Source organism: Ursus americanus, chromosome 28, assembly GCF_024610735.1.
Source record: "Ursus americanus isolate L20-20 chromosome 28, mUrsAme1.1.p, whole genome shotgun sequence".
Taxonomy (NCBI): domain Eukaryota; kingdom Metazoa; phylum Chordata; class Mammalia; order Carnivora; family Ursidae; genus Ursus; species Ursus americanus.
The window spans coordinates 12,307,863-12,330,545 of record NC_142154.1 but is presented as its reverse complement, the minus strand read 5'-3'; the positions used below and the strand labels follow the sequence as shown (position 1 = coordinate 12,330,545).

Below are 22,683 nucleotides of genomic sequence, written 5' to 3'. Positions count from 1 at the left end.
TATTTGTGATATCTTTATCCAGGCAGTCAACATTTCTTCTCTCCCTCCTCATTCCTTTGGTCATTCTCCCATAACCTCTCCTGTCCTCCCTCGACTCCAATATTCCCCAAGCTCACAATTTTTCTTTCTAGCCTTTATGTTCCCCACAAACTGCCAGAGCTCTTCCACAGGCCGGAGCTCCCTAACTAAAGATGGTTATTGATGTACAATACCAGTGTTTTAGTGCAGCAGAAGAATCAATAAACGAGAAAATACTGCTTTGTCAGGCTTCTCCAAAGCATGCCGGGAAACTTTACTGCTTCGGATGGTTACAGAAGCTCTTAATATGGGAGAGCAAGAGCTGGGCTCCCTTCTGTGGCAAGAAATGATGTTCTTCTACCCTCTAGTGACTACAAAGGAATAAGACAAAAGTTGGAGGAATTTCTGAGACAGCTTCACATCATTATTTATTGTCTCTTCATTTTATTTCTAAAACAAAACAAAACATAACAAAAAAACCCACAAAAAACTAGAGTCTTGTAAACCAAGTGAACTGGTTAACAAAACAACTTATTATGGTCATTTTTAGGATGTTCGACATGCCAAGTGTATACATTTTCCTAAGAGGTGGGCTTCGATTCCTTTGGATTTTAAAAAGCAAGGTTTGGAAAGTGTGCCTTTCTTCCCAAATGACTAGCGCTGGTCAGGTGACAATTCTGTCTCTCTCTCTTTCACACACACACACTTTTACAAACTCACAAAGCCTCTGTTTCAATCGCCTTATTTTACAGAGAAGTAAACAACTGAAGTGGCATGAGGTTAGAAATGAGAGCAGACAGGCCTTTGTGCAGGTACGTGTGTGTGTCAATGTATACACAATGTATATACAGAAATTGCCCGTGTTTCTGCAAAATAGCCACACACATCACCGCCACCTCCATGTTGGTTCTTTCTCTTTAAAAAGTAGCAGAGCAGAGAAATTAAGTTATAAATACTTTCCTGGTTTTGTTTATGTTCACACCAATTTTGACATGTAGTCACTCACGACATACTAATTTAATCACCGGATAAATTAACAATGCTTTCTTACCTTGTACATGGAGAGCTTTTACAAATTGGACAACAGTTTATAATTGCTTAAAAGGATACTAGCAATGTAAAAAAAAAAAGAAAAATACACCAGTACTTCATGAAGAAATCTTCCAAGAAACTCGCGGCAACAAAGGTAATAAATGGTAAAATAAGACTAATATAAGAGAGATTTGTAAAATATACCACATTGTTCTCTTCGTTAATCTTTTCATTGCCCCTACCGACACCAAAGCTAGTTTCCATCTAGTGGTATATAACTTCCTAAAGGACTAATTTTAACAGCACAATACACCAAATAATCCGGGCTTAATGAAGTGTAACATTCTACCATGGCTGGTACATGTAAAATCTCACCACGAAAACATGTATAAGTTCACACATCTGGCTACGCCCTTATGAAATGAAATCTAAAAGGGAGGTTGTTTCCTTATTCGTAGCAACAGTGAGAAGAACAGAACGCTGTCACCACGTATAAAGGTTGGATAATACCAGTCCTGTGTACATCTGTGTCTGCAACAAAGATGAACTTTCCCCCAGATGATGTAATGAGAAAAACAAGGATATTTACCTTGCTGGTACTCAACCGCTTCCGATTTGACCAACGCTAAGGATTGAGTCCATTGAATGGTGAAAAATGGCAAAAGGAAAGAGAGAAATAGATTCATTAGTAACATAACTCCGTTATTATTAGTTAGATGATGCATACTCTATTCAAACAACTAACACCTGAGTTCGGGGGTTACAGAGAATACATGTTTGAGCAAGAAAATAAAAACAGAAAAATCACATTTCTGTGGTCGAGGGACATCATTTTCTCCTAGTATTCAATAAGACAGGACATATGAATACTGCTCAATCTTTAGAAGTACCAGTTCTTAGTATGAGAAGGCTCTCGATCTTTAAAATGCTTTTAATTGCCTTAAAGCTCTATAATTTCTGTCTAAAAGCAAATTGCGAAGGCAGATTTTTCCTACTTGAAATATTCAGATAATATCGTAAAAATATTGGGGAAGTTCATGGACAATGTCAGTGCATGTTTAAGCTTCCATACTTTTAGATACTAAAAAAAAAATCATTCCATTTACCCCCAATGATCAAATCTCAATATTCAAAATAATAGGGAAAAAAAAATCCGAGCTGTTCCTGCACAATTAAGAAAAATAGGCTAATACAGCACCAAGGGAGAGAAGAACAAATTTTCTGAACAGCAAGTAACTTCACCACTGTTCTCTTTTGATCTCTCATTTGTCATGCTAAGGCTACTGAATTTCGTCTACAATTAAAATTCTTTCCTAGCAAAATCCTCTCATTACCCCTGTCACCGTCCAGGACTGCGAAGCTCTACTCTGGCTGGTTAACCAGCTAACTGGATGTTAAAACTTGGATAAATTTGGGAGATTACAGCGCAATTATGAACCTAATCGAGCAGACCACATTTACTATTATGCTTAAGGAAAAAATACCTTTAGGCAAATGACCTATCCACTTTGCCAATACATCCTCCCAATCAATTAGAAACCAGAAAATAAACAGTCTTTGGGGGAAATCTACTTACATTTCAGCGACCAGCAACTAGAAACACTGGTACAGAAATGACTTGAACATACTCTTTATTAAAAACACTCCCCCCTGGTGAAACTATGAGTTCCAACATTTAGCATGGGATGCAGTTACAGATGCTACAATCTGGGTATTAAAATCAGTTTTTTTTCTATTTTCTCTATATCATACTGACAAATATTTTCCCTCAAACAACAACCAAAATTAATTACCATCTTAGAAGTACACATGTCTAGCACTCTCTGACATATAACTCATTGGACTTTTTTTAAACAATCATAAAAGATAAACAAAATAGATAAGGAAATTAATGGAAAATAAGTATCTCTGTCTGCTTACTACTGTTTTTGTTTTGTTTTGTTTTAAAGATTTTATTTATTTATTTGACAGAGATAGAGACAGCCAGTGAGAGAGGGAACACAAGCAGGGGGAGTGGGAGAGGAAGAAGCAGGCTCATAGCGGAAGAGCCTGATGTGGGGCTCGATCCCATAACGCTGGGATCACGCCCTGAGCCGAAGGCAGACGTGAACCGCTGTGCCACCCAGGCGCCCCTGCTTACTATAGTTTTAAGAGCTACCATATATTGACAGCCTACCCCATGCCAAACACTATATTTGACAATCTCCGTCTTCACAATCCTGTAAAATATATATATATTTTTTTTAATCTCCATTTCACACGTGAGAGGATTGTCATTGAGAGAGGTTAAGTAATTCTGTGAATGTGACGTGATCACTTAACTTCTCAAAGCACGAAAGTAGTAGAGCTGGGATTCAAATCCAGGCCGTCTGATGACGGAGCCCACAATTCTAACTACAAACCAAGAAAAAGAAACAGACGGTGGTTTTGTCAGCCTTCCACCCAGCACCTTCCTTCCGACTCTAGTATGCCCATATACACTTAAAATCCCTGGACTCACGTGAGGGTGAGTTCACAGACATTCTGCTTGTGTTTGGATTTTTGTCAGTCTGGTTCTCAAGTGACAAAGACTGCCATGATGGAAATTTACAAACAAGTGATTCCCAATCGAATGATCTCTTGTCTTGCCAGTGTTGAGTGTTAGTTATTGTCTTTTAAAACCCCCACATAAGGATGTCTTTAAGTATTCACTTAACGAAAAGAACAAACGTTTTCTGATACCTGCTCTATCCCAAAGGCCCCCATACACTCTGTGTAAGTTGAATAACCACACATGGCCCAGGATAGATGATTCCTTGCTTGGGGAATACTTTGATCAAGTACATAAACAGAAAAATAAAACTACTGATCAGAACAAACAAGAGCAGGCAGGGCTTTCTATATTATAATGTCCCATAAAATATATATACAAGAAATATATTGTACCCTAGACCTCTACCAGACGATCAAAGAACAAAGAAAACAAGAAAGCACAGGAGCAAGCAGATATACAGTGTGGCAAACTCTTAAAAAGGGGGAAGGGGGCAAAGTTAAAAAGGGCCAAACTCAGTGAGATGACAAGCGTGGCTCCTTTCAGGACTCTGAAAAGTTCTCCTTTGAGATGCTTTACGAAAGCAAATTCAATATACCTCTGCGATTTGAAATACATTTTAACTAAAATGGCATTACTTTAAAACTCCAAATTTTGGCAATATTTAAATATATTTTAAGGGCCCTATGACCGCTGGACATAATCCACTCTACTACAGAAACATTCACACCAGGAATACATAGGCAGCTATTTTCATGAGAAATTATCCAACTTTCCAAACCCCACTTAAATATGTTAGCAAATTTTTGGAATGTATCAGCCAGCAATTGCTCAATGATGGGGCCAGTGATGCTTATTTACATTGCAAGTTATTTTAGCATGGTGTCTGGCTCGAGGAACCAGTCACCTACTACACACATGGACACAGAATCTAACAGCAATACCGTCAAGGCTGAGAGAAGTGAAAGAAAAGCTTCCTTCACTATGCTGGACAGAAAAAAAAAAAAAAAAAAGTTTATGTTCATCATCAATTTAAGATACGTTAGCATCACAATATCAGGTTTATGGAGGCTTCCAGTTTCAAAAGGACTGTATCTTTAAAAAATTAATAAATGGGAGGGTTTTTCCCCCAGGTTACTGTCAAGTAAATGTTCCTAAGTAAAGAATTCAAATTAAAAATAGCAACGATTGAGTTGACTCTCTGGCAACTGAGAAATCACTGTACAGCTTTGCTATTCCTTTTTGCTATCTTCTGTGAATTTACTAGTAAATCAGTCCTGATTTTCAGCATGAAAATAAATTACAACTAAAAGCAAAGGTGATGTCAAGATGAAGAATATTCTCCTCATCGACCCCACTGACTCAATTCAAGAAGTACCTACTGGAGGCCTAATTTATAAACAGGCTTCAGATTTTCATACCAGAGTCTAAACATGCTTAAATTTGAACACATTCTAGTCCCTTTCCAAGCAGATATTTTAGCTGGCTTTAGAAACACCTTTCAAATAGGTTATGATCAAAGATACTTTTTGTTCTTATTTTAATTCTTGGAATTATGAGATCTGATCCCTGCATATAAAATAAGATTATGATTTGTAGTCATCTATGTGCTCAGGAGAACAGAGCCCCAGTCAAATCATCATAAAATCTAGTGCTTTGTTGGTGTTAGAGAGATCTTCAATAGGCCATGCATTAACTAGAAACATCCATGTAATAATAGATCAGGGGATATTAAAATTTATATCTTCCCGAAAGTACTCTCGACAGAAAATGTGATAGCTAAAAGAAAACAAAATAAACTGGGATGCTACAAATATGTATTTGATCACCTTAATAATTTACAATGTAATAATTAAATCCCGGGAACTGCTTTGCATAACTGAATAATGTCTAAGTTATCCAGTACCTAAGAAAATAGTTAATGGAAACCTTACCACTTAGGAAAAGCACATGCATTTTAATAAAAGCAATATCCACATCCCTAGCCAAAGTAGAGATCATTCCTTAAAGGATTTTCTTTCCAGATTTCCAAAAGAAAGGATGCATAGAACCACAGATAGGTACTTCACATCTTGATACAATTATTTGTTTCCCTCCACAAACAATTACAAAAAATTCCAGCCATCTGGTAACCCAATTATCAAAGGGCAATTGCAGGGAAGAATTTTGAAAAGAACAAAAGGGTCACACTTACATGTCTCTTGAAATCACCCTGTTTTACTACGAGGCTCAAATTTAATACAATCACCCCCATGTCTTCTTCTAAACTGTTTGGGTCTTCCAATTTTAAAATATGTTCAGTCGTTCTACAAGCAAAAAGCAACAATTAACATTAGCACTTATGGGCAGTACTATATAATCTTACAATGCATCGAGAGCTTATGGAAGAAGTCTCCCACCTCTGTGTAAGAGCGAGACACGAGTTTTAAAAAGCACCAAATTCAGTAAAAATAACCCAGTCATCTTCAGAGTAGAGGAACTGTTTGGCATTGCCTAATTCAACAGTTGGTTAATGGATTCTTGGCTCTTACTGCCCAAATAAAATTTAAATACTTATTTTATTTTTAGGTTAGGTAGGTTAATGAACCTGCATATTAACAGTTCAAAATCCAATACACATTTCAGAACACGTTGTGGAAGATTGAATGTCTGACCCATCATCTAAACAAATGTCATCTAACATTATCTTGCGTTCCCTCTAAAACTCAAAGTCACAATTAGAAGGAAAAAATACAATACCTGTTAAGCTCAAGATCTCTGAGAATGACAAATGCAGAGCCCATGAAATCGGATGTAGTTAAATCTCGATCATAAACCTACAAAGGAAGAGGCCAGTAACACACATTAATAAGGTAAACCAACCGAATTTATCAAATTATTAATAAAAGCAATATGCTGGGAATTTTGAATTCAGTCTTCTAGATCTCAAACACAATCTGCACAGTACTGTTAAGGAGGAATTAGGCCAAGCCGATGGCAAGGACAAAGATTATTCAAACATGCCCGTTTTGCCTACCACAGCCAAAGCAAGAGCAGAAAATACTCTTAAGGCAGTATTCATATGCATTAAAATGTTTCGCACAATGGACCGCTCTCTGTAGTTTAAACGGTCTCTCGTTAAAATTTAGTATTTTCCACGGTGAGCAGATCTGTCAATTAAATAGAAATTTGCTAAATATTCTATGGCAATCCCATCCTCCACTCAACTCATGCAGTTTTAACCCAGATGTTAGAGCAATTGATGCTTACAACCAGTAGCTTAAAGCTCTATTAAGTATAAAGTTATTCCTAATGAGAAAGGCTTTCCTACTTGTCGCCACTGCACCGGCTGTAATAATTCTTCCACGTGCAGTAAGTTTAAATACAATCAATGGAGATATTATTTTCACTCTGATTTTCTGCAGAGTATACACCACTGATCTGAGAAAAGCATACAGTTTCAACAAAGGGTATAAATAATCCCTTCCACACATATTTTTCACCCAGAGCTTAATGATAATAAAAGATATTTGGGGACGTTGCCTGTTGAAGGGAGCAAAGACTGCTGAGAAATCCATGGTTTTAACAAAAGAGCAGAACTGGAAGCCATCTGTGATTACCTTCACACGGAGCTTTTGATCAAGGCTTTGAATCGGAAGTACGACTATCTCATCCCAAACTGGGTTCAGGTTCTTATATATGACTTTACTTTTGTACAGTGTCTTCCCATTCAGCTTAAATTTCACATAGGGATCACTTGTGCCTTTAAAAGAAAAAAGAGAGCGAGAAAAGTTTTAAAAATATATGGTAAAGCCCAGGATCTCCATTAAGTAAAGATTCTTTCCACACTCCCCTGGCTCAAAGCATTTCACTGAGCATACCCAGAAAAAATGTCTCCCTGTGCAGGGATTGAAGGTCCCAGAGGTAGAGAGGAGAGAAAAAGGAAACAATTTGGGGTAAATGACTGATTCTACTTTGCCTTTCGTGGTAGAATACAAATGGGCTCCTTGAGCTTTTTCTGTTTTGTTTCATTCTGGGTATGTCATCACTACCCTACCCACAAAAATTCCAGAAACAAAATCCACCGGCACCAGCCAACAGTGTCAGGAGTCCTGGGGAGAAACCCACCCCTCCCAAGAATGGCAGCAAGTCCGTGAAAAGGGAAAGAAACCATTTTCGAACACTCGGCCAGATGGCTGACTCCACAGAACTCTACTTTCCAATATAATCATAATAAATGAATCAATCTCTGCAACCGGTGGCTCAAAAGATAGGGCAACAGGACCAAGACTAGAACTGGGGGCATAGAGATTAAATTGACAAAGTTGCCATTCTTTGCCGCCTCCTGCACCTGCAGCAAAGCCAGTGAACATTGTCTCGCCCTGGCCAGATGAAAGCCACACCAGCCCGGCCCTCAGCTGGCCTCAGGGCAGACACCCCTGACCCGCCCAGCTCCTCCCGGGGAGCTTTGAAACAGACGCCAGAAAGAATGAATAATGTCCCTCCAGCTAGGATATCCAAAGCAAGAAAGAAGGGCTGATGAGGAGTCCTCCTCCCCACTTCCAGATCAGCTTGGGGGGTTGGGGGGGAAGCCTGTAAACGTAAACCGTGAATTCTGTGTTGTATGTGTGCATTGCACGGCTCCAAGTACACCATCATGCTTGGGACATACTTGTGCATTGATACCCGGTGAACGGTGAGTAAAGAAGGCACAAATAAATGAACAATCAGCGAGGGGAGAAATGAAGGCCAGCCAATAACGCCACAAAGAAAGGAAAAGAATCTAACGTGAGGAGTTAGGATATTAGAATTAACTGTGAAACAATCATATATAAGTGTATAAAGACCAAGATATATTCCCTGGTATATATCTCAGGTGCCGTGGACAGTCCCAACACAGGTCCCATGTATTTATGGACGTGAATTCCTGCTATAAAGTCAAGCCCAAATAGCCGAAGATATTATCTCAAAAATTAATTAGGCTACTCCGTGGCAAACCTTGACCAAATCATTAATACCCGTCCTTCGTTACCTTAAGCTTTTATTTGCATTACCTCCCTTTTTTGTTGTCGTTTCTATTTCGCTGCCATATTAAACATGAACACGAGTGCGATACCTTCCCCAACTATTTTAACAGAAAGAGATTTCCCTAGAAAGCAAGATAATATACATTGTTTAGAAGCCTTCACAGATGACCCAAGGTATAATTTGGGTGGTAGCCTTCCGGTGTTCCAAGACTTCGAACTCTGAAATGAAGAAATGAAAATGTGCATGTACACATACGTATCCGACTCTCGCATTTGAAGTTTGGCAACACGGGGACAGAAGCCCCCCCGACAGGCTTTATTTTCAAGACTTGGACACCCAGAGACACACACGCACCTGCCTGGTGTTCACTGGCAGCTCTGACCGGGACAGTAAGAAGGAGTGAATTCACAGCCATCCAGTGGCATAGTCACTAGTGAGTGAGCGAGCCATCTCTCCCCACTACTCCCTTTTCTAGAACATGAGAACACCACTGGCAAGTCAGACTTTAACCATCATTCTGATATATATATATATATATATATATATATATATATATATATATATATATATATATATAAAAAGCAGGGGGAAAACTATAATAAAAAGAGGCCTTTAATTAAATGAAATTGCCACTCTGGGATCGGGCCTTCATGCTTGTCAGCGTACTCTCAAAATAAACATCTCAAAACCAGGCCTCGGTGGTGTCACTTTCTCACAAGCAAAGCATACTGGGTAATCCCCAGGCATCTTGACAGCTACATAATGTTCAAACGGTTTCACGGGTGAATGGCGTCAGTTGCGTGAAAGAAAATATTAATGTCTGGAATTAATAGAAAAAGGGACCCAGGGTTTACAAAGCCAAACAAGGAAAGAGGGTGTCAAGTTAGTGTGGCATTAATTGTTAGGGAAAATCTGAGAAAGGGGGGAGCACATTGTGATTTTCTCTCGGAGCCTAAGTGCCTCCCTGTCAGGGAAATGACATCTCAACTAGGCAGGTTCTGAAAAGGGGTCGGTGGCTCAGGAATGCAACTCCCCGCTTATACAAATGATGAGATGACGCCTGAATGAGTGGACTTTAACCTTTTTCACGGGGAGCTTCATAAACAATGAGGCTCTTTGGAAGAAAGAGGGAGCGTGGCAGTCTGGGAGGAGAAGAAAGCTAGGAGGCCGGACGGGCGCCTGCGTCCTGGCGCGGCCCCCAATTCTGCCATGTGGACCCGACGGGGGTCGCACACCAGCTCAGATTTAGAAGAGCAAGGTGTTAAGCACCCAGGGCCTGAGTTTCATGCTGCACTCCAAACGCACGGGGGTTCAGTGCTTGCCGAGACAGACTAACAGCCATTCACTGGTCCTCCAAAATGTGCTGTACCAGTTTATACTCGTGACCGCAACGTGTGGCCGTCCTTACTCCTGCTCAATGACGCGAGGGTCTGTCAAGCCTGCTGACATTGCTTACGTGCCACAAACATTGACGGCTGATGTCAGAGCCAGGCTCGGTGCTAGGCATGATGGGGGGGTCACCAAGGTCCATCAGTCCCAGAGCCTGCTTGCGCCCAGTCTCCTGCACCCGGCCAGCAGCAGGCATCCCGTAAATATAACGCAAGGCCCAAGAGGTAAGCGTCCAAACAGAACTGAACTCAGGGGTGATACTAGCTTCCAGGTGGGAGACATTAGCTCTGGCTGGGGTGCCCGTGAAGGTTGAAAGAAAAGGTGCTGGTTGAGAGATGAGTGAACTCGAACACGTGGAGGAGGACTGAGGTCACTTTAGCAGGAGCCACTGGCATCGAAGCTGGGGGAGAGCAGGGAGGAGACCGAAATGACAAGGCCTGCGTGGTGCCAAGCAAGCATTTCAATCGATCTAGAAAGTAAGTGGAAAAAATATAATGAGAAATAAAGTCTAAAAGGTAGGCTTGAGTCGGAGGCCAAAGTGCTTTAAAATAACAAAATAAGGAGTTTAGTTTTGTTCTGTAAGAACCATAGGGTGGTTTTGTGTTTTCTGTTCTTTTCATTTTTTGTTTTTGTTTTTTAATTTCTTAACACACATATAAGACATGCACCGGTGTTGGGAAGGTATGAAATGAAAAAGAGAGTCTCTACTCTCTCAGACTTTCCTCATTCCCGTTCCTCTAATGGGCTGGTATCATAGGTTTATTATAGGAAAAAAAAATACACGAAATGATTTTAACCTGAATGTAATCATCTTACATGCATTGGACTTCATGCTTTCACAATTAAAGCCAAACAGGTTCACCAGGGGTTTTTTATAATCCACTGCGTAAATTATCATTACTTATGTAACTAGCTGCCCAATAATGGGTATTTACATCACTTCCAATTTTATTAGTGCAAACAATACTAATAATACAATACAATAAGTGTTCTTGTATGACTCTCCTGGAGTGTACAAGTATAGTCAGAGGGAATTTTTAACTTTGGAACTGCCAGCCACATGAATAGCCAAACCTTTTCTGGTTTGGATAGACACTGTCACGTTATTCTTCCAAAGTTTGTCAAATTTATATTGTCTCCTAGAGTGTATGTTTTCTACTTGTTTCTTTGCATGCTCCCCCAAAATTGGATGTTATATGCCTTCATTTTAAAAGAACAGCAGGTGGAAAAATGGTATCTCTATTTTTCTCTAATTCCGACATTTTGAGTAAAGTTTACGATCTTTCATATTTCAGTGACCTACGTTTGTATTTCTTTGTCAGGGAAATTCGCATTCATATTATTTCTCTATTTTTCTAAGATCTCATGGTTATTTGCTTCAGGATTTGAACGAGTCTTTAATTATGGAAATCAGTCATTGCCTATAAATCCTGTCATAATTTGTTTCTGCTTAAGCTATTTCTTGCAATAAGTTTGTTTTGTTTTGTTTTTTTGTTTTTTGTTTTGTTTTAGTCAAATTTACCAAAGTTTTATTTATGGCTTTGTAGTCTGACATTCTGCTCGGAAGAAATTTTCTCACTATAGGATTTTAAATTAGCTCAGCTATGTTTCCTTCCACTGATCTTGTAGTTCTTCCTTTATTATACGTAAGTCCTTCGTCCATCCGGAATGATTTCAGCATGAGGAGGGAAGGAAAGTCAGGTGGAGGTAGGAACAGGAGAGTAAAAACGATCAGAGCCTAGCTTTAGAAATATAAATCTGGCAGCCGCTTATAATGTAGGTGGCAGAAGAAATTGACGAAAGCAAGAAAAGCTGGTGGTTGAGATAAGGCCGCGCCGGGGAGTTGGGAGCTGAGAAGCAGCGGCACCCGGACCACAAAGGAGGCAATCTGGGGCTTCACCAACCGTGCTCCACAGAAGCTCACCTGGAGGGATGCTCCCATGGACCGAAAGGGTTAGGTCATCAAAAACCACTGGGAGATGCTGTTTACTACTTCCTCGGAATTTCAATGTAGAGCAGAATACTGACCTCTGCTAAGAACGACGTTCAGACAATAACAATACTAACAGCTCAAAACTTTTCTACCCTGTATTTCAGAAAATTATTTCAACATAAAAATCATTTTATTTTACTAGGAGCATCTCTGAACATAATATTAGATTTCTCCAAATCAAAGCTCTAGAAAGTCAGATGTATACCCAAAACTCGTCTAATGTGCATGGCAGAGGTATTAGAAATACGTGATCGATGGATGGATGACGTTGGAAGTAAGGTGGCATGGGGATGAAAATCCCATACTCTCCTTTCCATAACTTACTTTTAGTAAAATCCCACTTCCTTCCTTGGGCAATTTTACTCAGTTTCCTTACGTCTTACTATCTTCACCTGTTTATAAAAAATATACCAATTTCGGTCGCCTGGGTGGCTCAGTCAGTGAAGCGTCTGCCTTTGGCTCAGGTCATGATCCCAGGGTCCTGGGATCGAGTCCCACATCGGGCTTCCTGCTTAGTGGGGAGTCTGCTTCTGCCTCTGCCCCTCCCCTCTACTTGGGCTCTCTCTCTGGTTCTCTCTCTCATTCTTTCTCAAATAAATAAATAAAATCTTTAAAAAATGATGCCAACCTCTTAGGATTATCTCAAGAACTGAATGAACCAATATACTTCAGTGATAGACTAAAGCCATTTACTGAGACAGTCCCACAGCAATTGCTATTATTTTTAGTATTACTACTCAATTAATTTAAAAAGGGGTGAGTACAGAACAAAATATGCAGTATTAATCAAATACTCATTTATTTTACCTATCCAAGATCACATGTACCAATTTGTCTCTGTAATGTCCCTTCTATTACCATCTCTGAAGCTGTGAAATTCCTATCACCTTTTCTCTGCAGAAGTTGAACAGAAAATTCCTTACATACATTTTACAAGATTCCATGTGGTTTGGGAACATTTCCTCGAAACAATCTGAGCTTTCCTGGAAAGAAAGGATTGTATTAAAAATTAACAGCACTAAGTATTCATGAGTACTGGCTACCACCCTACCTACAGTGCTCATGTTATTCATTGAGAATTTCAGATCACTTTGCAAATAGAATCTGATGAAAATGACTGACAGCTCAGTGAGAAGGTCACAGAATAACTCAAGTCCATCATAAGGAGAGAGTCATCAAGAGCCATATTTGTTCTCTTGGCATTTTATTTATCTACTACCACATTCAGACAGTTATAAAAAAAATGGTCAGGAGCAACAGAAGTGATTAGGACAGACCATATCACATTGATTGGCTAAAGAATCAATCCAGTATGCAAATAAAATAAATCTGTAATGAAGCTCTAATTATAAACAACTTCTCTTTGCTTTTTATAATATAATGTATGGCCATGGTAAAAAAAAAAAAAAAAAAAGAGCAGAAATTCAAGATGCACTCAAAAGAAAGAAAATTACTACCATCTAGTAATACAGTGATACGTACCTAGACGTTACACACTCACACACTTTTCACAAAAAGGAACCAGCCTTGGGGCACCCGGGTGGCTCAGTCAGTTGAGCTTCCAACTCATGATTTTGTGGTCGTGAGATCAAGCCTGGCTTTGGGCTCTGCGCTCAGCAAGGAGTCTGCTTAAGACTCTCTCTCTCTCTCTCTCATTCGCTCTTCCCCTCCCCCACCGAGCATGTACAGGCACACACTCATGCGTTTTCTCTCCCTCTCTGATAAATAAAATCTCTAAGAAGAGGAACCAGCCTTCATATTATATTTTTACCTCTCTCTCTCTCTGATAAATAAAATCTTCTAAAAAAAGGAATCAGCCTTCATATTATATTTTTACCTGCTTTTTTCAGTCAATAACCTATCAGTCTCCTTTGTGCCCATAAATACATTTCTATAAACCAGCTTAATGGTCGTTTATGTGTATATTTGTGCATATATATATATATATATATATATATAAAATATAATTTTTAAAAACTAGCATTCCTGATTCAAAATAAAAACCCATGCAAAAGTAATATTTGTAGGCAAAAACCTCTTCATTTGCTATCAGCAAAGCCCATTTGCCAAGTAAAAACATGTTACCCATACAGTTTCTTCAAAAGAAAGGTTGTCAGGCTAGAAAAGTTTCCTAATTAAATGCATTTCTCAGAGTAGTTGTTTGTTTGTGAAAAGAAATTATCTCTACATTTTTACAATAAGTTCACATTTTATAGTATCTGATAACTTTTATTAGATCTTAAGAGTTGATTTAAGCCAGCAATTATTTGCCAAGTCTTCAGGGAAACTGAGATACACATCGATGAACTCATCCTGTATAAACACTATTTGGAAACATGAAAAGTATAAATTTGATGTTTTCCCTTATCCTCTGGCTTAAGAGTAATAAGTGACTATTCAAACTATTTATAAGCATACATTTAGAGTCTTCCCAATATTACACATACTCAGAATTTTTCTCCTTGCCAGAAAACAACCGAACCTGAGCCATTTTTATAGGGGACCCATAAGCGCTGACTTTCTTTGAAGCCAGCTAAGAGCGAGCCAGAACTGCTTTCCAGAAAAACAGCTAGGATGATTTTTGAATAGTTGCTGCTGCCCCCTAGCGGTGAAGCTGAGGTTTCTACATCAAGTCCTGCCAAGGGTGGCATTCTGGACTGACCTCGGGAAACCATAATGGGCGTTTAGAGGAATTCAGAGGGCATTCTTCCTCAGTCACATGGGAAAGAAGAAACAACTCTTCCTCTGTAGAGCAAACTCTGTATTACTTAAGACAGCAGTTATGTTCAAGTCTAGCCGAATTCCTCGCCCTTTTTTATCCACTACAATTAAATGAAGGCAACATGCTTATTCCCAGAATCGCCCTCACCCATCATTCTGCAAATGGCGGCCACATGCTTCCTGGAGCTGTTCTCTTGTTACCAACCACAGAACAGTTTCCTACCCAACCATTTTAGCATTTTGCTCTATGTGTTCTGCCACTTAGCACATCTTAGTTGAACTATTCCTGGAGTTTTCTCCTGAATATGATAGACTCCTCTCTTCTAAGGGAACCTGCCATGTAAAATACCCCAATGGCACTTTGGTTAAGACCTGCCCATGGATGGACCCTGCAATGTAATGGTAAAGCAATTTACCAAAATCTAGTATCTGAAACAATTTCCAATGACCAACTTACAATGGGATCAATGATCTGAAAATACCTGTTTTATCAAAACTTGTTTAACTATTTATAAAGATTTACCAAAACTTGCTTATTTTTGACTATTTATAAGTTTGTATTGAGTAAAAATGGGACATAATAGAATTGTTGGAAGTAAGGTCCTTCTAGGACCTTCAGACTCCCCTCTTGCACCATGGCCTCCCTAAACTTTCTTCAGCTCCACCTACCCCACACCCAGACTTCCCTCCCCATCTGTCTTCCCCCTAATATCCTCTTCTTCTCTGTCCTCAGTCATCCCCTTTTTGGGCTCTGCAGCCTAGGCTATGGCATGTCTAGTCGCTCCCCTTTATTTTATTTTATTTTTTTTTGGCCTGAGACAAATTAAATATTGTGTTTTCACTCCGTCTTCATAAACAAATTAATGAATATGACCTAGTGACCTTCAGCTGTTTATAAAAGTTCTCATCTGATAACTTTATACATACCAATTTATAAATATGGATTAAAGGAAAACATTGTCAATACACTGACGGATTCAGTAAATCAGTAAATGGGCTGTTTGGTGAACAGATTATTGGACAAATTGGCTTTTGGCAAAGTGGGCATTGAGAGATGTTTGCACCCATGTTGTCAGATCAGGGGTGGGAACTTCTGCTTCATGCATCATGCACGATGGTCCCTGTAACATCAAACAAGGAAGGGCCCAGATAAAGTGAGGAAAAGGCCTAACAACATAGAAAAAAGGAGAGCAGAGGCAGTGACCAGGACACAGCCATATAAAGAGACTATAAAGTGGGTCAGGGAAAAAAAGAAGACAAGAGGTAGCCACGCGACCAATGAATGTGACTGCCCTGAGTCCCAGCAAAGGGCACAATCTACCAGATCTGTACGTTGGTCAGCACTGGGTGCTCCAGAAATCCACACTGCCAAAGCACACGCAATGATTAATACCCTAACATTCTCCTTCCTCTTCATACAAATCCTAAAAATGTCCTCAGCCCAGGCTATTGTTTGAGCGTAAATTTAAAATCTAATGAAACAGACAGCAGCCTCCATGGAGAACAGACAACCGATTGGAGCTTTGTAATAATGTTAATGATGGGCATGCTCTCGTGTAACCCTCCAAAAACTGCAAGGGATGGCACTATTTATATTGTTGCTTTAAAGACTAGGAAAGTGAGTGAGTTCCCAGAGCCAAGCCTCAGATACAGATCCAAGTCCGTGCAAAGCCTTCGTAACTAGAGCAGTTTTATTTTATTTTATTTTTTTAAAGATTTTATTTATTTATTTGACAGAGAGAGAGACAGCCAGCGAGAGAGGGAACACGAGCATGGGGAGTGGGAGAGGAAGAAGCAGGCTCCCAGCAGAGGAGCCTGATGTGGGGCTCGATCCCAGAACACTGGGATCACGCCCTGAGCCGAAGGCAGATGCTTAACCGCTGTGCCACCCAGGCGCCCCAAAGTTTTAAAGCATAACCCGTCCCATCCCTCTGAATGGGCGACGGCTGCAGCCAAGGCAGCGTGGACCAAGTCACACAGTTTTCCTTTCAAGGCTGGGCCACACGAGGGGAGGCGGCTCCTGCCTTGTGTCCTGGAGCCTCAGCAGCCACATAAGAGGCATGACAACTCCGACGCACCATGCCTCACGGAGCGGCCTCGGGTGGAACACACCTTGTCTTCCAGCGGGTATCAACAGGCCTTCGAGCCCCCAGATGACCACTCCCAACAGGGGAGTCATTCTCAACCTTCAAGTCTTCCCAGCGGAGACGCCAGATGGCGTGTGGCCAAGAGAAGCCATTCGCAGCGTGCCTTGTGGAAATTCCCGGCCCCAGAATTCACGAGCATGTGGTGGCGTGGGGTTGCTAAGGTTTGCGGTAACTTGTTACACGGGGACGGTCTCTGGACTAATACCCCTCGCCTTTGCATGCTGTGCTCTCTGCCTCAAATTCAGTGTGGTGTGAGTTGTGAGTGTTTGAGGTGTGATGCATGATACACCCTCTGAATGTAATTCTCTGCATAGAACACCCACACACCCTGCAGCAGAACACACCAGATCAACGTCACAATGAAACAAAGTAAACAGAACTACTTAAAACACAGCACGCAATGCGGCGCATGTTACGTTGAGACAGAAATGAACAACTGATAAAACCACTCACTACAGAGAAGCCCCGTTCAACCAATGGAAGACGCGCCCCATTAAGTGCAAGTCAATGATCTGCAGGTGGATGCAAAAGGCAATTTGTCACATGCAACAGGTACAGGCAACATACGGGTCTCCGGCCAAGGCACTTCCTATGACTTGGGATGGGATCCCCCTGAACGAATAGCTTAACTGACTCTATAAAACGGGAGGGTATCAAGACCTTCTAATAAGCTGGTCAGGAAGCACAGCATCCCAAAACAAAATACAACAGAAATCTCCAGAGGAAAGGGCTCTGGTGTGGGAACACATTAAAGGCCATACGGACACACATGGCCAACCAAGGACACCCTGTACAAAGTGAAAAAGGAATCAACAGAAATGGGTTTCAAAAATCAGCTCCACTTACTTGCTAAGGGAGCTTGGTAGGCTATCAAAACCCAACAAGTGGAGAAAAGCCAACCACCACCTGTGATTCAGGAGGGGCGTCTGCATCTCTGAAAGTCTCAAGTTCGCTCATCCTCTGGCCAGCTGTGTGTTTCTGTGGCTCCCACACAGCACGCCAGTGATCTCACGCCACCTGGTGTTCAGAGAAGGTACTCCAACGTGAAGCCAACCCCAATTTTTGCAAGAGTACCGATGGTGATCTTTTGATACAGTAACACTGGTGTGGTGCTGGCATCTGAACAAAAAAAACACCAAGAAATCCAAGAACCAACCCTAATACGTATTGCATTTTAATAGACAATTAAAAAGTGGCAATCAAATCATTAGGGAAAGGAATATTTAGTCCTTGCTAATTAAATAGCCCTTTGGCAAAAAGTAAATCTAAGTTCCTACTCTGAGCCAGAAATCAAAATAAACTTGAGACAGATCAAAGAGATAAAGGGCAAATGTCAAACAAAACAGCAAAGAGAATAAATATAGGTTGGTGTGTATCCCTTCCAAGACAGAAAGGCCCTTCTCGGTATCAAAACAAAGTTAGAAATTCTCTAGAAAGGATTGTAAGACTTGAAAAGATTTTTGCAACAAAACTTTATAAACAACTTAGACGGCAAATGGCAAATTCTGTTCCCTAAGAGAAGAATGAGCAGCAATTATAGATGGGACAGGCTTTGCACCAAAGAGAAGCAAACGGCTCATAACCAAATGCATCTGAGGGACCAAAATTACTAATAAAAATCAAAACAAATATAATACTTTTTCTCTATCAAATTAATGAAGATAATCTACACCCAGTGTAGGTGAGAAATGGAAAGAGACCACACGTATATGCTATTGGTGGGTGAGCCATATAGGGAGATATTTCTCAAGAGTGAGCTGACAATTCTATAATGAGAATCTTGAAATGCTCAGATCATGGGACACAACACATCTGGAAAGAAATAAAAAAGAAAGTGTTACACCCAGATTTAGGCACAAGGATGTTTGCATGTTGCATTATCACTTATAATAAAAATGTTGAAAGAAACTGGAACATTGATTAAACAAAGAATGATGTATTCTATTAATCTTCTCTTTTCTTCTCAAAACGGAATTTTTGTCATATGGGAAAAAATACGTATGGTGAAAAAAAGCAAGTGATCAAGCAGGTTAATGTTAGACCCTATTTACCTGAGAAAGTAAAATAGATTCTTTAAATACCAGATCAGATATGGTACATTCAGTAAAAATAATAATAATAATATAATAATAATAATCTCAGTGAGTGACTGAGGAGGATGCTGTCCATCCTGCCATGTCTGCCCAGGTTGGTCACTATGAAATTTCAGGGGCATTTTCTGAATCAAATTTAAGATGGGGAAAATAAAAACGTCAACCCATAATAGAGTCCTCATTCCAATCACTAAAAACCAGCCTTTCCTTCATTTCTGCTGTTGCAGAAACACAAAGTAGGAATTGCTCTCAGAAAACACCCTCACCACCACCACCCTTTGCACCGACCGTCGGGGCAGGGGAGCCAGGCCAGGGTGGCGGGTGGGGGGAGGAAACAATCTATTGCAAAAAGAGATAAAGTGAAAGATATGTAAAAGGTAAAAAAATGATCAAGAAGCTGGGAAGAAAGGTCATTAGAAGACTGGTGGAAATGCAATGAGCCCTTCCCTTCCCAGAGGGAAAATGCAAAAATAAAATGCCAACAAGAAAAAGGTAACTAGACACAGTCCTAATAATACCTACTGTTTACTGTGTGCTACTGTGTTTCTTCCAACCCCACCGACATCCCCTGTGTCCCTGCAAGCATTTGTACCAGGTGAATCTTCACAACCCTTGCTAGATGGTATCTGAGTCAGCACCCAAACCCGGTGGTCTGCACCCAGGGTCTAGGACTCACATTCACCAAAACTCTGTATTATGACACAAAAGCAAAAGATGGTTTTTGTTGGACACAGCAGTACTGCTGGGGGTCCGGCCCAGGTTCAGCAGAGCTGTCCAGAAGCTAACACCACTCAGAACACACCTGCCAGGAAGCCATATAGCTGTTCCTCAGTATACAACACTAAGTAGAAAGTTCTAGAAACATACCATGTGTCCCTCAATTACAGCTGCAAAGAGGACAATGGGTTTCCCTCTAGCTCTAATACCAGGGTATCTTTTCTTTTTAAAGAAGAAATACAGAATCATAAAAAAAAATTAAAAGGATAAAAATTAGCCTATTTTGCTATTGCAAAAGGAAAGAAGGTCTGAAATCAGAGGTACCAGACATTTGAACATTTTGGTAGCAGATCAGTAATTTACTAAACACCTATCACACGGCAGGCTTTTCACACTAGTGGGACCTCTTTAATCTTTTGTCTAAATCATTCTTTCCAAATAGGAAAACGACTTATCCAACATATTCTTTCTACAACGTGCAAACAAAGCTGTTACTACACTGAAAACAAAGGTCGACCATCTACCCGTGCTGGAAAAGCAGAGAGGGAAGTTTGCTAGATGAATTGGGTCCTGAATTTTCATCACCTACAACTCACATCAAAAAGAACCACCATCAACCCTCAACCCTCAGTTGACCCACAAAAGGGATTTTTGTGGCCCTGATCATGTTACTATGAACTCCTTCTGAGGACTTTCCTTTCCCTTTTGCAACACTGCAAAGTGGCCACCAGAGGGCATCAGCAACACAGTGTTCTTCCAGGGCAGGGCCGGTATTACCGTAACTGCCTTCACATCAAGGAAAAACAGGGTTTTAACGCAAGGGCTCTTGTTTTCCAGGAATTAATGCTCCAGGTTGTGTGTGTGGGGGGGGAGGGGGGTTCCTTAAGATTTTATTTATTTAATCATGAGAGACAGAGAGAAAGAGTGGGAGGCAGAGGCAGAGGGAGAAGGAGGTTCCCCCGAAGAACACGGAGTCGGATATGGGGCTCGATTCCAGGACCCCGAGATCATGACCTGAGCTGAAGGCAGACGCTTAAATGACTGAGCCACCCACGTGCCCCAGTGCTCTAGGTTTTGATGGGATTTGAGCTGAGCATTCATCCCAGGATAAGAGGCCTTCCCATGTCACAGAGCGGTACTCACCCCAGGCCTAGAAAGCAGGGCCAACTTTAAGACCCAAAAATATCTTCTTGACTACACTTCCTTACAAGCGGAAACTGAGTCCAAGTTAAAACTCTATGCATCGGCCTTATTATGAAGTAGAAGGCCTTAAAATTGGTCAAATCATCTTCCTTCTTTTTACCAATCTAGAAAGATAAGACCCCCAAGAGTTACTAGCTTTATTTTTTTTTTTTTGCCTGCTAGAGAATGAATGAATGAATGAATGAATGAATGAATTTATTTTTCATGATTTTTATTTTGTTACATTAGTCACCATACAGTGCATTCCCAGTTTTTGATGCAATGTTCCATGATTGATTATTTGCATATACAATGGAATATTACTCTGCCATCAGAAAGACTTACTAGCTTTAGATCGAGAAACCAAAATGAGTGTGTGCCTTCTTTGGTGAAAAACATTAGTGGAACCTCCGAGAGAGAAAAAAAAAAAAAGGGAAGGAAATGGGGAGTATAAGGGAAGAAGCAAGGATGAGAAAAAGGGAAGTAGAGCAAAAAAAAAAAATAAGATGACAAGGCAGGAGCCGGGCTTCCACAAAGACCTACCCCCAGGCCGTAGGCAGTAACTGGGAGACAGCAGGGAGCTGGGGATGCTATGCTTTTCCTCCCACAGACTGCGCAAGAAGACGAGCTCAAGGTCACGCCTGGACATTGACAGCATTCAACTAAGGCTCATTCCTAGAAAGACCACAATAGCAGCCCACACGTTTGGCAGAAGGAAGGGGGCTGGTTGATAAGTACCGAGCTCCCCAATACTGGACTGAGTTCAGGCCAGGCTAAGACACCACCTGCCAAGGAATAGAAGGAAATGCATGAAGAACTAGAAAATGACCTGTAAGGGGCAATCATCGAAGCGTGGCCACGCTTCTAGCACAACCTAATTAAATCCTTTCAGCCTCCCAGGTGCTATTCTTGCATCCATGATGACGCATGATGACGCATGGAGGTAGAGGCACGCTCATGGCAATGAGTGCCTAGTCGCCCACTAACTTCAGTCCTTTTGAATGACCTGTAGGTCTTGCTGGGTTCAGTGTACCCACACACACAACACGCCTACGTATTCCGTACAAGGGATAGACCAGTCGACAACAAAAGACCCTCTGGTGTGCTGGGTACCAACTATGTAACACTATGCTCTGGACCCCAGTACTAAGCCTGTCCACTGTTTTAAAGCCAGAGCTCCCTCCTAATTCTGCCCAAAGAACAATTTGCAAGTTTATGGTTTAACAAACTTCACCAAAACCCCCAGAAAATCTCAACATTCCACCTTGCTTGTCTATTTAACAACCCAGCACTGTGTTTGAGCCAGAGAAATGAGAGATTTCGATAAAATGTCCACAGCACTCTTTACACGAGGGAAGTCCGCTGTCCAGGCCTGGCTGACGGCATCATAACGGAGAGGGGTGCTGTGGTGTCTGAGAGGCTTCTCCCCACTTGTTTCTGGATGGGCCAAGCTACTGAAAGCTTCCAATCCTGTCACCAAACTTGTAAGTTCCTTGTAAGGCTGTTTCTTGAGGGATGTCAGAAATGTCTTTTCCTAAGAGAGATACCATGACTTTCCACTTTACTGCCCAATAAAAAATATAGGAAAAAAAATGGCTTTTTACCACCTAATATCTCCAGATATTTTTTTTTCATTATTTGAGGTCATAGTACTGAAATGTTTCCTAACTACTTCAACTGAAAGCATGAGCTTCAAAACTTGATCGCTCCCTAAATTTAGATTACAACTCCTTTATTTTAAATCAAGTTTTTACTCTGCTACACTCAAAAGCCATTTCTTTGAGCCAAACTCCAAAATCAGATCATAATATTCTAAGACAGAGGTTGGCAACCTTTGGCCCACAGGTCAAATCC

At 40.7% G+C, this 22,683-nt stretch overlaps 1 protein-coding gene across 3 annotated transcripts in view; it reads right to left on the bottom strand.

Annotated features, from left to right (window-relative positions):
• MCTP2 (multiple C2 and transmembrane domain containing 2) overlaps positions 1-22,683 on the bottom strand; it is a 242,000-nt gene that overhangs the window by 145,141 nt on the left and 74,176 nt on the right. For 2 of the 3 annotated variants that reach the window (XM_045812980.2, XM_045812981.2), the window contains 4 exons: positions 7,180-7,322; positions 6,320-6,396; positions 5,775-5,886; positions 1,640-1,675 (listed from right to left, as the gene is read on the bottom strand). In XM_045812980.2, the coding sequence (XP_045668936.1) occupies positions 1,640-1,675; positions 5,775-5,886; positions 6,320-6,396; positions 7,180-7,322 (368 nt within the window). Of the gene's footprint in view, positions 1-1,639; positions 1,676-2,626; positions 2,643-5,774; positions 5,887-6,319; positions 6,397-7,179; positions 7,323-22,683 lie in introns of those variants that run through there. The other variant, XM_045812982.2, reaches the window with a different exon arrangement.